The sequence below is a fragment of the Gymnodraco acuticeps genome, unplaced genomic scaffold (assembly GCF_902827175.1).
Source record: "Gymnodraco acuticeps unplaced genomic scaffold, fGymAcu1.1, whole genome shotgun sequence".
Taxonomy (NCBI): Eukaryota; Metazoa; Chordata; class Actinopteri; order Perciformes; family Bathydraconidae; genus Gymnodraco; species Gymnodraco acuticeps.
Genome location: NW_022990940.1, coordinates 868,208 through 886,611, shown reverse-complemented (window position 1 = coordinate 886,611; position 18,404 = coordinate 868,208). Strand labels below are relative to the sequence as shown.

General features: G+C 38.8%; 1 protein-coding gene and 1 long non-coding RNA gene across 2 annotated transcripts; one reads left to right on the top strand and one right to left on the bottom strand.

Annotated features, from left to right (window-relative positions):
• Window positions 1-1,712: 1,712 nt before the first annotated feature.
• Window positions 1,713-6,623, bottom strand: ppp1r7 (protein phosphatase 1, regulatory (inhibitor) subunit 7). The gene is made up of 10 exons (XM_034234665.1): window positions 6,369-6,623; window positions 5,501-5,596; window positions 4,935-4,990; window positions 4,741-4,806; window positions 4,384-4,514; window positions 4,025-4,187; window positions 3,395-3,511; window positions 3,185-3,289; window positions 2,978-3,064; window positions 1,713-2,687 (listed from the first exon to the last, which is right to left on the bottom strand). The coding sequence occupies exons 1-10, from the start codon at window positions 6,406-6,408 to the stop codon at window positions 2,511-2,513; spliced, it is 1,038 nt and encodes a 345-aa protein (XP_034090556.1). The 5' UTR covers window positions 6,409-6,623; the 3' UTR covers window positions 1,713-2,510.
• Window positions 6,624-8,614: 1,991 nt separating this feature from the next.
• On the top strand, window positions 8,615-10,371 carry LOC117558450. The gene is made up of 4 exons (XR_004570837.1): window positions 8,615-8,765; window positions 9,132-9,223; window positions 9,618-9,810; window positions 9,983-10,371. It is a non-coding gene; the product is annotated as an uncharacterized LOC117558450 (long non-coding RNA).
• The last annotated feature ends 8,033 nt before the right edge of the window (window positions 10,372-18,404 follow it).

Sequence of the window (18,404 nt, the reverse complement as noted above, 5' to 3'; positions counted from 1 at the left end):
AGTTTACTAAAACAAATTAAAAAGTACTCATCATGCAAAATGCCCGATTCCAGAGTAATCTTTGAATAGGAATTATAATTATTAATAGATTAATTTGTACATCACTTTTACAATTACGTATATAATTGTTGGATATCATAACCAGCCTAACAATCATAACGTATTCGTTTATTTATTTTATAAAGTGCTTATCTAAATCTTCAAAGTAACCAAAGTTTCAAAGAATAAATGTAGTGAAGCAAAAAGTTACATTTTTGTTAAAAAAAGTATAATGGACTAAATGCATAACTGAGATACGACTAAGATATGAGTATAAATATTCAAGTAGAGTAAAAAATACCTCATATTGTATACCTACTAAGTAACTTTTCACTACTAATTTCAAATCCATAAATCTAAATGTGCTGGTCTGGCACCTTAATTGAAGATGCATAGAACAAAAAGGCCAAGAAGACTTTCAATAATTTTGAAATCACGTTTGTACTCCTTTGTTGTTAATACAATTACTACAACATGCTAGAAGGTCTTTAAAGATAAAAAGAAAATAAAAAGCCTCCCAAATCAAAACAGCATATCATTTTAAGTAGTGTCATTTTATTATTTGCATAATACATTCATTTTGAAAACAGCGTTAACCAAGTCCAGAACCCGAAGTCTCAGTTCTGACTACAATTAGCTAAAAGCAAATCGAATAATTGGTCATTCAGAGACCAGTCAAGGTATCTTAATTACTTAAACTCAAGCAAACCTGCTGTGCTGTCTGGCAAAAACAAGAAAGAAAAAGAGCATTTTGCTTTACAAAAGGAAAGTTATGATGGCACTGAATTTCTACACGTGTGGGCGAACTATATTTACAAACAGACAGTGACATTCACAATCCAACTGGCCAATTGTGAATAAATTATAATTAATCTGAATATAATATAACATTCATATTAGTAATGGCCTTCAGTTTAGTATAGAAGTTTATAAGATATCATAAATATCCTAAAGTTGATTAAATTGATTTTGGTTCTTATCTTCAATTCCTTTAAAAGAGAAGGAGATGCAATAATAACCCTGTTGTGGTTATGGTCAGTAGCTGATGTTACACAGAATTTTTTTTCGTTAAGAATTGTGTGTCTGACTGACCTTTTAGTCCCGAGGTGGAAAACCATTTTTATATCTTTGATTGTAACCCAACAGTAAATCTAGTGCACTCTGCTTTTAAACACTGGAGACAAAATAGGTTTATGTTTTTGTTCAAAGTTTTCATCTTGATTAGTCTTTTGGCAACATAAATATACAAGATTATCTATTTTTTATTAAAAGAGACCAAAGGTGAAACTTGAATGTGTCACTGTAATGTCTATACACATCTTAAATAAAATATTAATAAAAAAAAGAATGTATCTTACATTGGTTAACCCTTATTTAAGACCATCCCTGCTGTTAGTAAGTAACTTCACTTTTTTTTTAACTTTTGTCAGCTCAAAATAATTTCATGAACGATGTATTTCTAGAGAGAACCCAAGCTATAATCAGTGATGTATTCAAGGTAAAAAAAAAGAAGAAAACAATTAATTGGGGGCTGATGTACCACTGATTACAGAACCATCATCATGGACACATTTCCTTATCTTTACATTCTCATGAGGTTTTTGTATGCAGAGGTCACTCTTATTAATCAGATGATTGGCTGTAAAATATCTGGACAATGACAAGGCATAGACAAGGTTGCTGGACATCAAGATTTGCCCCTCATTTGTAATGATAGCAGTTTATTTTGAAATGATTCATCAGTTGCAGACAGACACAAGGCTGCATTGTGTCATTGTAGGTTTCTTCATTTTAGTTATTTTTGTGGTTGTAACGTTCAGTTACTTGTTCAGAAAAGCTTGAAGCTTAAATAAAGCCAAAAGATAAGATAAGCAGTATTCGGAGGATTAAAATGTGTAAATCTTATTTTACTATTGAATTTCCCTTTAATGTTTAGTTCTTCTTTCATTTACTGTGTACCTTAACTTTCAACATAATTACTCAAACAGTAAGAATGCCTCCCTTTCCTCTTAAATGATAGCAGTGCAACCTCAAAAATGTGATTTATCAAACAAAACTGAAACTATACAAAAACTGATATATTATTTCCTGATGGGCCCTGAAAGATTGGGGAAAAATGTCTCCATACTGTCTCCCACATGCAAAACTACAAAAGTCAAATGAAAAGAGGAAAAATTATGAAATGGGCATAGGGTAAAATCCTTTTCACAGTTCATATCCAGCTTAATAAATAAATAAGCTTTTACACAATAGCATAGATCAAGGTGTGAGTGAGTGCATACATGCATACATGTACAATATGTTGCGTGAGCCGTGGGGGATGGTGAATGCTGGAATGTGTGTCTCTGTACGAAGTAACGATATGATTCTGTGAGGCCAGCGTGTTTCAAAATGAAGTTTGTTTTGTGGGACGGGAAGGCAGGGGGGTTAGGGGAAAACACTGTGAATCAGCAGGTGAATTACACTGCAGTTTAGAAGCGGATGAAGGTAGCGTCGATCTGGCGGACACTGGGCAGCGCCAGCATGATCTTCCGCCGGTACTGTGGGTCCTTCTGTACAGGGTTTCTCTCAAGGTAGACCGTCTCCAGAGACTTGGCATTCTTCAACTCATCGAGATCTGACCAGTTATCGATCTGATTATCGTTCATCTGGGAGGGATTGAAAGACAATAACATAATTAGTTTTGTCTTGCAAAGATAGATCAAAAACAAATGTTAAGCACTCTTGCAACATACAGTGTGGAGGATGTGGAGACAATAACTTTATAAACTGCCTAGTAACACCTTTAACACATTATTACATAGTTGCAAGCGGAGATAAGTGTTTGTTAATATATTTCTTTTAAAACTATAACTACGCTCGTGGGGAATAAATACAAAATATAACAAATAAAGACCGTTAAAATACATTCTAGTTTAACTATGCACACTATCCGTACCCAGAACTCCTGCAGGTCTGTCAGATGGTTGATGTTTTCAATTTTCTTGACTCGGTTGGCAGCGATGTCCAGGGTTGTAAGCTTTTTCTGTGAGAGGAAACAAACAGTGTTTAAACGTACATAGGAAACTTTGCAGCACAGTTAGCGAACTGCATGATGGACTGATTTTGCATTGAGTGCTTTAGAAATAGGCTGTTGATGTCTCACATTATTTTCCAATCCCTCAATGACCTCAATGCCATTGTGGCTCAGATAGAGCTCTCTCAGGTTGAGCAGATTCTGTAGGCCCTCAATTTTAGTAATCCGGTTACTCTGAACAAAAAAGTACACAACATTACTAATCAATGTTACTTACATACTCCATTATTGTATTTTTAAAAAGGACTGACACATCTTTTTAAATAATTTGTGAATCACCTGAATGCTTAAAACTGTCAGGTTGTGCAAACCATCCAGATTCTGAAGGGTAGTTATTTTGTTGGTGCCAAGAAACAAACTCTGCAGTGATGAAAGTGTATCCAGGTTCTCTAAGATCTGTAAACACACACAATGAAAGAGAAACACAACCACATTTCAGTCAGACAACTCACGTGTTTCTTTAACACGTTTATTAGAAGCAGCATATAGTTTGGCGTCTAGGCTCGGGCATCATCACTCCATAGATATACATAGCACGATGAGTGATGATCAAATAACTATCCCCCGAGCCTACAGGTGGAAGCTGGGGTGGTGGTGGGGCAGGCAAGCAGCAGCGACGTGGAAGTAGCTGCAGCAATAGCAGCAGCAAGCAATGCATAGAGAGAGATCTTGCAGGTTAAATAGAGCGGCATATCAAGGAGACTCTGTTTGGTTGGTTGTAGAGTGGCAAGGGGCGTTAGGTATGAATGCAGCATATGTGCTCGGGTTAACTGCCTGAACTAGCTTGCAGACTTTGCCCCATTAAAGTGACACTAATAAATGCAACATCAGTATTTGAAAATGATGTAAGTAATTTGCGTTTTTATGTGAGTAATATCGATTTTACATGTCACTGCCCAACAGTCTTACCCGGATGCGATTGGAGCCCAGCTCCAGCATGTCCAGGCCTGTGAGGTGGTCCAGGTTGGCAATGCTGCCAATTTTGTTGTGAAGCAGAAAAAGTTTCTTCAGCTGAGTTAGCTGCTCCAAACCCTCCACCTTCCTCAACATATTGAAGGAGACGTCAAGCTGACTGTGGACAGTCAAAGAAGTATGAACATTAGAAATAATATGTACCTGAGATGAGTGTTATTCAATGTCAGATACACAAAAACACAACTTAGGAAATGTCCATTAGGTAAAAATGTGTGTAAAGATTATGATTTGCCATTCTGGATTAAATCTCTATTATTAGCATGAAAAATAGACGTAGTTTACTTCAGACTTACTCAATCTCTGTAAGGTTTTGCAGGTTCTCCAGTTTGCGGATCTGATTGTCGTAGAGATCTAGTTCCCGCAGAGACCTCAAACTGTCGAGGTTTTCTATCTTTTTAATAAGATTCTGTCTTAAGGAGAGTGTCTGTAGAAAGAGATAGAAGGAAAGAAAGCCATTAACAGACACATTAAATAACTATTTAATACAAATCCTTCAAATGATTAAAAAAGAAATAAAAACCTGTGGTTAGAACAAAATCCTGTCTGGTTTATATAGAAAGGAACATTAAATGAATTACTCCAGATCTGCATACAATGCTGCTACCAATACTTCAACTCACACAGTGGCAATAAATACTAAAGTAACTTACTTTACACTTCTGTAGGACCTCCAAACCTTCAATATTCCCAATACGACAATGAACAAGATCAACATCCTAGAAAGAAAGCAGACAGATTAGGGTGACATGACATACTGTTGTGTAAAAAGTAGTAATAGTAGTGTTTTCACTCTACAAATACAATCTAGAAAAACAGTAGCATTGTTTCTAGACCCTCTTCTAACCTCTTCCTCTGGGTCCAAGGTTATGGTGTCCATGTCAACAGGAGACTCTTCTTTACCTTTATTGAGAGCAAGAATAAAGCACATTAACTCCTATGACCACAGGGTTTTAAAGAGTCAAATTCAAGCACTTTCACATACTGTAAACCAAAAATCCACACTCAATACAAAGAAAGTGTTACTATAGATTCAACTTGGGAAACAAAGTATTCCAAATTCCTTTAAATCCACAGAAGACAATACATATTTTCAGATATTCTTTGTTGACATTGGTGATTGTATAAATCAAATACTAGATTATGTTGAAATTAAAATATCAAATTCAAGCATTCAAGAACCTCGGAAATATAACGGTTGATATCAAGTGTTTTCCAAATCTTTCAAGACTTTTTACTAACCCTGTGACCATTACATCAAGCATGATATAGTCACACAAGGCTGCTTGAGAAGACTTACATTGGTATGTAATGCTGTCATCAGATAGACTGATGATTACTCTGCGTCACATAATTGATTGCATTAGTTTAAAGCTGACTTGTGTCTCCTTTGCTGGATGTGTGATGCTTTACCTGTGGTTGCAGGCTGATTGGGGTCCACATTGCCATTGATACTCTTCCTCTTGGTCTCATCATCACCAGACTCTTCAGACTCACCCTTTCTGTCCACTGCGGTCAGCAGACAAGGAGACACATAGCTCGATTACCCCATGCAGATGCAAAGTTGTTTTTATCAGTGACACATTTAGCTGACGCACGTGTAATGTAATGCCAAGACAAGGCCCAGCTCGCCCACTGAGGACTCGGGGGAAGCTATGTAAAAAAAAAAGGCAAAAATCAAGCCATTCTCTGACTGTAGAAGAACATGCCTTTAAACCAGATCAAGACTCTGTAGCAATGCAAACATGCGTGACAGACCACGAGGACACTTATCACGTATTAACACCATTGGATAATAACAACTGCTGTGAATTTGATCATAGTTGTATTTTCAACCTTACCAGTTAAGAAACTAACTCACAAGTCGAAGTTAGCTTACTCAAGTTAACGCACAGGGGTAACACTGCTAACCAGGTTAGCTAGCTGGGTAGCTGATGGAGCACAGTAGGCAGTTTTACCAGCCAACATTGTAAACATGTTTAGGCAGATAATCTGCGTTAAACATAACATCCCGTTTCAGTGGACCATAAGGCATGGCAAAGCAGCTATGAAACTATAATTAGATAATGACTAGCTGGACAGTGTGGGTAACAACGTCAGCTAACGAGGATTGTTGTTAGCATGTTAGCTAGCCAGCCAATGATGGAGGTGTATTTATTAACAATAAACAAAAAATCTCCCAATTTGCTCCTATAAAAACCGGTACCTTTGTCTTAATGAATGTATGTTCATCCAGGTTATACGACCATAATACGGCTGTATTTTTTATAAATGTACTCACCTTCCATCTCTTGAAGCTCTCCAACAGACCGGGAAGCCATGTTTCCTGTAAACACTCCTGACAACCGGTAAACCAATCAGGAGAAGGCTCATTCTGCGACCAGACACCAGGGGGCGCTGTTGCCACTGGTTGCCACCAAGCCCCCAGGAAGTGCGCCGGACTCAGGGTGGGGGCTGAAGCTATTGGAGCTACAACGAGCCGTTAAAGGCAGAGAGTGAAATTCAGTGAATACACATAGTTTACAGAGATGCTGTTTGCAGTGGCGTTTTTATATGTACAAAAGTGGTGGGGCACAAAAAACGTAGATGTCTATATATAAGCTTCTGCAGTAAGGTTCATGGCTGGTGAGGCACTGGCAGTAGGCTTGTTTGAGACAAGCGAGACCTGCGCAGATCTGCGCAGTTGCGATCAACGTCTTGCTAGTGCGTTGCATGATGGTTAGTCATTTTGTCCGACTTGCTCTGGAGGCCCGCCTACATGAGACGTTGAAATCTCGCGGGACAAAGACGCCCGCAGCCTTGAGAGCGAGGCGCGGCGAGGCGGCGCAGTTCCTCTCCACGGGCTGCGGAAGCGAAATGCTTGATGGGAAACGACTCGCTGGTATCTCGAGCTGAGCGCTCATTGGTGGTTTTTACCACGTGCTGGTGATGAAACTCTCCAATTGGCTCGGCAAACGTTTGTTGTTGTTTTGTGTCAGTTTTACGTCGCCCCCACCATTAACATTTTTCATAATTGTTCCACAATGTTTATCATCATGAAATTAATATCCATATATTTTATACTATACTTGCACTGCTTACCGTTTTCATACTTTATATATCTTAGCATATTCATACACACTGTTCATACTGCTCACAGGCTGATATCTAGTGTATTCATATCCCTCACTGTTTATTCATCATTCAATTCATTCTATATTTTATTCTGTCTATTGTGTACATTACTTTTCACTTCACTGCTTGTTGCACTCCTGGTTGGAAGCTAAACTGCATTTCGTTGTCTCAGTACCTGTAATATGTGCAATAACAATAAAGTTTAATCTAATCTTGAGCAGGAACAAATGTATTTACTTAGTACATATCTGACATTAACGATTAAACACATGTGTGCATTCTTTATAAATGCAAACCGAGTCAAGCCGACTCCGGAGGTGGCGGTATGCATAGATATATATAAACTAGGGCCGGGACTCGATTAAAAAAAATAATCTAATTAATTAGATGCTTTGTAATTAATTAATCGAAATTAATCGCATTTTTAATCACATATAAATATTTGACCTAAGAACAGTGAGAAGCAATTTTTTACATGGATTTTAGTATACCATTAGGCGCATTCACACCGCAGTACTTTTCCCACAAAGGTTCATGAGAACTTAGTTCATGAGAACTCTCTGAACCTGGGGGAGGATTAGGCAAATGAAGCCGCTGACGTCACTTCTTCTTCTGCTTTGGGTTTACTGACAGGCCGCAAACCACTTCACGGCGTATACTGCCGCCCAAAGTCCCCGGCCGGAAGTCCCCGGAGTTGGGGACTGGCTTCAGTAGAAGCTGCTGGGAGTCCCAGCAGCCTTCCGAGTAAATCGCCAGAACGCCGACACCTCCTCATCTCCACCGCTCCCATGTGTTATTTTGTGTTGCCATAAGTTAGTCTCTCTGCGTTTCTGCGCTGGGCTAATGCTAATAATGCTAATGCGAGGATAATAAAATGGCGGCTTCACAAAACTTTTTGGGAGTTTTACGGGGCGTGGTTTGCAATCCGCCCAGCCAATCAGAAATATAGCTCTTTTCTCACAAGAGAGCCGTACGAAAGTCCCTGCTCTCTAGCAGCTCTGCTCTCTAGCAGGGACTTTCGTGGGGGTAAAAAGGTTCTCATGAACTAATTTTAGTACCGGCTCTTTTTGGTGTGAACGCGATAAAAGAGGCTAACGTCCACGCTAGCTTCCACGCTAGCTGCTATATGTTTTGCATTGAGGTGATACTTGAGGCTTGATGTGCTGCGGTGATATGCGAATTCCTTTTTGCATAATTTGCACACAACCGTGCTCTTATCGACGCTTCCATCCGTCCGTTTTTTAAAACAACATTTCCCACTGTTATTCACTGTGGTTTGTTGTTGATGTCATGAACGTTAGTTGGTGCTCCAGTATAATCGGTACGCCTGGAACTCATCCAGTGAGAAACGTTCCGCAGTGCAAAAATAAGTGCGATTAAAATGCGTTAATTTTTTTAACGCGTTAATTTTTGTGTAATTAATTAATCTTAATTAACGCGTTAAAGTCCCGGCCCTAATATAAACACTAGATGGCTCATGGGAGATTTTCCAGCGTAGCTCACCGGCCGCCATCTTGCTACAGTCAACAGTTACTCTGGTACGCGCTATGGTAGCTGTTGTAAGGTGAGTGATCTGCACACAAATACTCTTAAATCGCTGAAATCTTGACTGATTTACAAACGGTTTTGTTTATTATAAACGTTATTAGCATGGCTATGATACAGGATGCTTGGACATGTTGAAATTGCAGCTTTTCTTTGTGTATGTGGTTGTATTTATTAGCTGGCTAATAACAAGAGGCTGTGAGTGAGACCTAGTATTAAGAAGTTCACCCAGCAACTTTACACCAGTGGGAGAGGCAGAACTGCTCTTTCTTTTCAACATAACTTAAGTTACACATGATTTCTTCCAAGTGGTTTGGCTTGTTAAAAACATCTTACATTTTTAGATACATTATGATACAGGAAATTGCTGGCTTTGTGTTTACAGAAGTACCTGACTATGCCTGACTTTTGTGCAGCCTACGGCTGCTCTAATCGCCGCAGTCTGCAAACAAGAACCCGTGGAATCACCTTTCACGTGTAAGATATGACAATATTATGACTATAATTAGGATAATCGTTAATTACTTAGTGGATGTATGTACATTACAAGTCCTGCTACACAGGATCAGTGGGGCTATGTGAGATAATAGTATTGCAAGATTGATGTTGACCCAGCCTCTTTAGAATATGTTGCTACCATTTCTTTACACAATTATGTAATGTTTCTTTTGGACACCTTTTTTATTACTCTTAGTGTGGTTGTCTTATTCTTAAAGTATACATACATACATTACATACATACATACAATTACCCCAAAAATATGATAATTTCGGTGTGTATTTTTGTCCTTACCCTTAATGTTAAAGGAAAGAAGGGCGGACAATGTTGACAATAATTTATATATCTGGCTACCTTTCTCATGTTTTTAAGGTTTCCCAAAAGCGGAGAGAGGAGGAGGCAGTGGGAACTCGCCCTAAGAAGGGACGGTTTTGTTTCCTCTGGCAGGACGCTGCTCTGCAGTGAGTACTTCAGGAGTGAGGACTTTGACAGGACGGGGCAGACTGTCCGGCTTAAAGATGGTGTTGTGCCAACAGTATTCAATTTCCCAGCTCATCTTCAAAGGGTATGTGTATCATTGGCCAACAAGAATTCAAGGTGTATAAGATTGATTGATAAATATGTGATTAAATGTCACACTTTAGTTTTTCTTTCTGCAAGTTTAGGAATAAATAATGTGTTGTGTATTACAGCACATTTTAAACACTCAAAATGTCTTTTAATTATGTTTATTTTAGCCGGAAGCAACAAGAAGCACAACCATTTAAAGAAGAGCGGAAGATGAACCTCAGCCTAATGTTGTGAGTATTCTGAATGTGGCCAAGACCAGAGAGATGGTCATTGATTTCAGGAGGGTGAGGACGTCTCTTCTACCCCTGTGCATTCTGGGAGAGGATGTGGCTGTTGTGGAGGACTACAAATACCTGGGAGTGCACTTAGACAACGGACTGAACTGGAGGATCAACACTGATGCTGTGCACAAGAAGGGGATGAGCAGACTCTATTTTCTGAGGAAGCTGAGATACTTCCACGTGTGCAGTAAGATGCTGGAGATCTTCTACCGGTCTGTTGTGGCCAGTGCACTCTTCTTTGCTCCGGTCTGCTGGGGGGGGCAGCATCAGAGCCGGTGACACCAGCAGAATCAATAAACTGATCAGGAAAGCTGGGTCTGTCATCGGCATCAAGCTGGACCCCTTTGAAGCTGTGGTGGAGAGGAGGACACTGAACAGGCTGTTGTCCATCATGGATAACCCCACCCATCCTCTCCACCTGCAGCTGGACAGTCAACGGAGCTCCTTCTCCAACAGACTGCTGCAGCTCCGCAGTGCCATAACTCAACAAATCACCTCTGGCTGGAAGATAACTCTCTGCTCCATAGTTTCTCTTGAATATAACCACGTTGTACATTTTACACATATATAATCTATTTAATATTTAACATTAATATTCCATATGCCTTATATTTATGTATATTATATATATAATATCCTGCCAAACTCAACATGTATATTTTCCTCTTTCTTTCTTTTCTTTATTTTTCTTGCTTATTTGTAAAATGCTTTGTCCCTTAGGCTGCTATAACTAAAAATGTTTTCCCAAATTGGGATCAATAAAGTACCATCTTATCTTGTTTTATTTGCATGTGGAATGTCACTAACAAATGAGAGCATCATATGGCTTGTCATATTAAATCCTTTATCTCGGTGGTACCCAGGAAGGTCTATGATGGTGTTACTAGGAGAGCCCAATATAATTTGAGGTGGTACTCTGTGTAAAAGGTTTGAGAACCACTGGCCATCTCACTTGCTCTGTCACTCATACACTTGAATAAACATGTGCAAACATTGAAACTACACCCAGGGATTGGCAACCTTTACAATCAAAATAGCCATTTTTGTCCAGAGCCTCAAAACATATTTTTGCCTTATAAGGGGAAAAGCCTATTAAGATCAATTTCTTAAAAGTACGCTGAGTTGTGTTTTCTGTTGGAGAATGTAAGAAAAATCAGGCTCACAGTATTGATAAGTGAACATTGAATTGTTAAAAAAGTAACTTATTAATTTCCATATTACTATTATTTATATATTCGTATAATTGTGATAAATGAGACAGAACTGGCCTGTCTGTGAGCTCATTTTATGTTGGTTTGGTTCTTCTGATAAAGGTGTGAATATCTAAATAATATACCACCATATGCTATTGTCATTAGTTGTGTCCCTATTCTTAAAGCTAAGGCATTGCTAAATTAACAACTCTTGGCTTACAGAGTGGTAACATGAGACCGATGTTTATATATAAAATATAAATATATTTTAATTTTATAATTTATTTTAAATATTAACAATATAATAAAAATAAATGGAAATATATACATCGGCAAATATTTAATAGAAATACCTTGTGTGTGTGTATAGCTATTGCTTTATCTGCTTAATGTTATTTTCATAAGAAAGTCCATGACTATAAGTATACAGTATCATAACTACATCTTTGATGTTTATAAAAAACCAAACCGTTTGAAAATTGGTTGAAAATTGAGCAAGCTATGGTTATTTAAATAGTAAACCATAATGTTATGAATGAGAGAACTGCCTGTAGCAAGATGGCGGCCAAGTGGCAACGTCGGTCTCCATTGGCCAGCAGCGCGGGTGAGTCATCTAGTGCAGGGTTGCCAACTCTCACGCATCTGGCGTGTGACACACGCTTTCACTCTCAATCTCACGCTCTCACGCTGCCCAAACTATTCTCACGCCAAAAACAAGAATACCGAAGACTAGAAACGGTTTTGAAAACTTTTGTCAGGTAGTGATCGTATTCTCAATAGAACATCTTTGATAATGTCTTCTGGCCAATCAGAATCAAGATAACGGCGTGGTGTTGTTCCAGGAAGTCCCGACGGAGAATACTTTTGCTGTATTACATCTCTATATACATCGATACAACATTACGTGTTGATAGAAATCAACACGTAATGAAATAAGACCCCACGGTTTGATGATTGATAGGTGCAGCAGGGACGTGCACAGGTACGGGCTAATGTTGCCAGGGCAACGGCCCGTTTGGCCTTTTTGGCTGACCTGCCCCTCTGGAGAGCGAGAGTTTATTTTATTTTTTTCTGTTGTGGCCGAATCAACATGATCGAGGATCTCATTGTTTGACCTTAAGGGATATAGGCCTACACTGTGGCCCTAAAGCAACTGCTCCATTATCTGTATCAAATGCAGACATTGATGCCACCAAATGTCAAAAATAAAAATAGAAAGTACTACAAATAAACTGGAATTCATTTACATCTTAAATTATGAATATATATACACAAAAAAAGGTTTACAAATATCCAACCTTCAAATTGCTTTTTTAAATCAACACTGCTCTGCACACTTGCTAAAGAACATTTGTCTGGAAATCTCAATTCATTTGTAGGGCTGCATGAGTATGGCCAAAAGTATGGGAGTAAATCTCACTGTAAACTATTTAATCATCACCAAATTCTGTGTTATTATGACCGATCATAACTCAGCTTTATGCAGACATATTTAGCATGGTGTACAGGGCCGCTTCTTGGCATAGGCGACATAGGCGGTCGCCTAGGGCGCCAGATCTGGGGGGGGCGCTGCGCTGGCAGCTCTGGGAGAGAAAAAAACATTTTTACTGTTTGCGCTCATCCTAATTTTCGGCCTTGATGTAACAACATTCATAATTAAGTCAAGGTAACACCCTTTTCACCCCGGTTACACTTTTCATTTGCCCTGTACAATGGACGCTTTAAGTGATGAAAGTGGGGGGTGTTGGCTTATCAGGCGTCCGCAGCTCACAGCCAAAGTGGGTGTGGGATCGAGTGAGAGAGATAAATGCAATTTATGTAAACAAATATTTCCATGGCACTCTTTTATAATTATTGGGGTAAACAGGTTTGAAATCATTTCAATGTATACTATAGGACAGAAAACCAAAAATATCGTTTAAAACTTGAGAGATACAAAAATATGCATAAATAAACATTAACTAGGTAAAATAAGATATGAATGAACAACAAAAATAAAATAAGTTGCATTTATTTGCTATTGGCTATGGTAGGTTATTGGTTATGTTCACATACTTATTTGATTATTAAAATGTAAACCAATCTTTTTCATATGGGTGTTTAGAGTTGTACCCCTAGGTCAGGTCTCAATGTGTGCTCAAAGTGCACCCGATTGAAGCATTTTACTTTAAATGTTCAAACATTTCTTCCCGGGGGGGCATACCCCCGGTCCCCCCTAGAGGATGTGACGTCCACACCCCAATTCAAACATGTTCATACAATACCGAATACATTTGAAGCCTTTTTGATGTATATTACCAACATGTCAATACGTTTCTGTTTTTGTAGTATATTGGTCTTTTGTAGAGATTTTTCATTTATTCTTTATATATTCTATTGTGTATTCCTTGGGTACTTTTAGCTTTTCTATTGTATGATTGAAGTAAATGTGGGAAGCGTTTAACAACAGCCATTTACTTCAAAGATAGTTCGCAATGTTATTCTTATTTTTGTTAATCCTGGAAGAATGCCAGAAAAAAAGACATTTTCTTCAAGAATAAAAAAAAACATGACATTAGTAATTGTGAAAACAAATTAAATAAGTTGTTGGGTTAAGTCAGGGCCGGTTTTTGGCATAGGCGACATAGTTGGTCGCCTAGGGCGCCAGATCTGGGGGGGGGGCGCTGCGCTGGCAGCTTTGGGAGGGAAAAAAACATTTTGACTGTTTGCGCTCATCCTAATTTTCGGCCTTGATGTAACAGCATTCATAATTAAGTCAAGGTAACACCCTTTTCACCCCGGGTTACACTTTTCATTTGCCCTGTACGATGGGCGCTGTAATTGATGAAAGTGGGGGGTGTTGGCTTATCAGGCGTCCGCAGCTCACAGCCAAAGTGGGTGTGGGATCGAGCGAGAGAGATAAATGCAATTTATGTAAACACATATTTCCAAGGCACTCTTTTATAATTATTGGGGTAAACAGGTTTGAAATCATTTCAATGTATACTATAGGACAGTAAACCAAAAATATTGTTTAAAACTTGAGAGATACAAAAATATGCATAAATAAATGTTAACTAGGTAAAATAAGATATGAATGAACAACAAAAATAAAATAAGTTGCATTTATTTGCTATTGGTTATGTTCACATACTTATTTGATTATTAAAATGTAAACCAATCTTTTTCATATGGGTGTTTTACGGCCCGTCCACACAGCAGCATGCGTTGAAAGCATCACCATTCACTTTGAATGGGGTGACGTCACTTTGTTGGCGTGGCTCGCTGCAAAAGTTGAGCAATGTTCAAGTTTTGAAGCCACGGCAGAAGCGTCAGCCAATCGAATCATATGCCAGTACAAGCTCTAGCCAATCAAACCGCTGCTTGTATGTCAGGGGCGGGAGATTCATGTGATTGGTTGTTGGTCGAGTTTCAGACACGCCCGCCGGCAAGCTTCAACGCACGCCGCTGTGTGGACGGGCCGTTAGAGTTGTACCCCCTAGATCAGGTCTCTAGTAATGTGTGCTCTAAGTGCACCAGATTGAAGAATTTTACTTTAAATGTTCAAACATTTCTTCCCGGGGGGGCATACCCCCGGACCCCCCTAGAGGATGTGATGTCCTCACCCCAATTCAAACATGTTCATATAATACTGAATACATTTGAAGCCTTTGATGTATATGACTTATGTCAATACGTTTCTGTTTTTGTAGTGCATTGGTCTTTTGTAGAGATTTTTCATTTATTTTTTATATATTCTATTGTGTATTCCTTGGATACTTTTATTTGTTCTACTGAACGATTTTCTGGCAGGGGGGGGCGCCAGCTAAAATCTCGCCTAGGGCAACAAATTGGTTAGAACCGGCCCTGATGGTGTAGGAAACGGGCTCCGTGTTACAAGACGGGTCGGGGGTTTGGCGGTACCACTGCAGACTCTCTGCACACACACACACACCGCTGCAGACTCTCGGCACGAAGGAGCCACGGTGCTGCAGCTCCTGATCGGAGCAGAGACACACGTTCACTAAGCGGAAAAACGATATCCTGTCACAGAGATCTGCTATTTTAAATTTTAAAGTCAACACATATCGACCCTAAATAAAGTCTATATTAAGAACGAGAGATGTTTTGACATTATGGCTTAAACAAATGACAAATGAGCGAGGGCGATGACGTCAGAGCATCGTCCTATGTGCCGGGGCTGAGCCCCGGACAGCCCTGGACAGCCCCGGCCCAATTTAACCCCTGGTTAGAGGCCCTATTTTATCAGTATGTCTGGACTGCACAGCAGTTACAATGGTCAAACTACATTAGAACAGAATTGTCCCCATTTTGTCTTTAATAGTTACTAACATTAGATATTTTAATGAGATATGGACCGCAAAACAAAAAATGTCCCTGATTTTCATTTTTGAAATTAAGTCACCGAATGCAAGTAGTCGCCTTAGCTTATTTTGTTATGAGATGTGAATTACTGTTCAATTTAGTTGATGTAATAATCATTTGGTTTCTTTTACATTAAAAAAAGGTCTTATGTTTTTTATTTTCGGGGGGAGACCCTTTTTCCAGTTTAGAGCAATGCCCCTCCAAATGTCTGTGCACGTCCCTGGATAGGTGTGTGGGCTGTCTTTCATTTTTACACAAAGAACAATGGGGCCTATCCACCCTTATCCACAATGTAAAGTAATTCACACAGCCTCTTCCCTCTTCTCTCTGTGAGGAGCAGCAGGTTCAGCTTTCAGAACAAAGTAACAAAAAACTAAAATGGCATTACTTTTTTAAATATGTCGTGTATTTATTTATTTTTCTTCTCAAGAGAGTAGGCTACCAGAATGTGTATTTTATGTTAGTAACCTATTTCAAAACTAAAACAAAAAAAATCTCCTGGGGGAGAATCCTCCCAGACCACCCTGCAGGGGTTGGGTTTTCAGCATGTCAACTCTTTCACCTGTGGAGAGATTGCAGGATTGGCTCCAGGTCGCCCTTTTTATTTACTACAAGACAAATGTACCTTTTTATTTCATACAGTTCAATTTGGATTGAGACAGGGAAATAATCTAAACCTCACGCGTGGCGTTTCACTGTCAAGGGGAGCGTGTATGTAATTACATTGCAAATACTGACATGAGCCCCACCACTGTATGGGTACCGTTAGCCCTACCATAGATTACCCAACAAAAATACTCTCTCGCAACTGCAGACCCGTATTGCGCATGCTCAGATCTAAGAACCAGTAGAAATGATAAAAAAGTAAAAGTCTGCTGCTTATTGTTCTACTAGGCCAAAATAGAGTCAAAGAGTATATGAGAGTGAGAGTGTGTTAATTAATATATTTGGCAGTTTGGTGTAAGTCTGTAGATTTGTTTGTGTGTGTGTGTTTCATGTATAGCTCTCACGATAATTAATTTTGTTGGATACATTTTAGACCACTGACATAATGATAATATATAATAATAATTCAAGTACATCCTTTCAAACTGCTAGTCACATCCTCATGTAAATGGCAATTTATCGAGTTCATTTTTATTTATCGTACGATACGTCAATTCATTGCTTATCGCGACAGGCACACAATAAAACAGTGGAAACAAACATGTGTTTGACTTTCATTAGTGAATGAAACTTTGTGCCTTTTATAGTCTGTGTCCAATATTGTGTATTTGTATATATTGTATATATATCCTATATATAGGCTATGCTAAGGTCCTGCTGCTGCTGACACGATAGCAGTCATTTCGTGCGCATATGTAATTAAACCCATGATATCAAAATCTCACTCCAGCCAGGTACCCAAAGTTGGCAACCCTGATCTAGTGTTTATATATATCTATGGCGGTATGCACCTTAAAGTTGTTTGCAATCCGCCAAATAACCGAGAGAAGAAGAAGGCGAAGAAGAAGATGAAGAAGAAGAAGCCGACTCGGAGCTGTCCGACTTCAGGCGAGCTTTTTGAGACCTCCCCCGGCTGCGATCGGCTACTCTCGTCTACTTTCGAGGCGAGCCGCAACGCGTCTCAAACAAGCCTACTGACTCTTCAGGTTTACAAATATTATATTTTGACCTAAATCAAAATATCATATTATTTTCAAAAGCTTTTTTTGTCTGATGCTTCGATTAACAGACAGTTCAACAAAAGGATACCCAAAAAATGTTAACATGTTATCATTTAAATATTGAATTGTTCTCTCTTTGTGCCACGAATTACACATATGATGTTTGTCAATTTAAAAGATAATTTTGCAAGTCAAAATTCATAATTTTTCCGAAATAAGGTCCCATGGACCGGAAGTAGATGGGCGTGACTTCGCCACTCTATTTAGTAAGGTAAAAAGCAAAAAACGCCTCTCAGACGCTCTTACGTTTACGTGTTTAATAAAGAAAAACAATTGGACGGAGATACACGGATTGGTTTGTAGTGTACACCTATTTTCATATTTTAATTTAAGAAAAACATTAATTAAAGTGAGCAGGATCACAAGCTTGTATGATAAATAATACATCACTGCAAGGCCGGCCATATTGGGTTACATAAAGCATAGACTCATAAATCCTCTCTCTGTGAATTCCCCTGCACTTTCACAGCAGACTGTTTAATCACTTCCATATCCCTTGTAGACCTTCCATTTTAGGAATCTGCCTGCAAGATATTGAGGCAGCACACCTAATTATCCTGTATATATTACATACCATCATAAGATAATGTACAGAAGATGCTGTAGCTCTACACATCTAATCATTAGTATTGCTCCTACGTCATTTGTTTCTGATAACAAACCTTTTTATCCGAGGCTATACGATTGAAAAAGGAACCCATAATAAAAAAACTGTCCAAATACAATATTAAACTGGGAGACTGAGATGAAGAAAACATTAAACAAAGTGTATAAGCAGAAAAATAATACGTTTTAATGATTTACTTTGTAAAATGGACAATAACTGACAACATGCAGGATCACGCTTTACTAGAAAACAGTCTTTTGGAAGCTGCATGTCACAGAATCATTGACAAAGCAGAAGTCTGCACTCTGCATGTATAATGATGATGTACAAACAGGTAAAGTCAGTAAATTAACAATTGAATATCATAGAGTTTAAGACATGCCATACTGCCTAAACACTGCAGTCTGTCCGATACA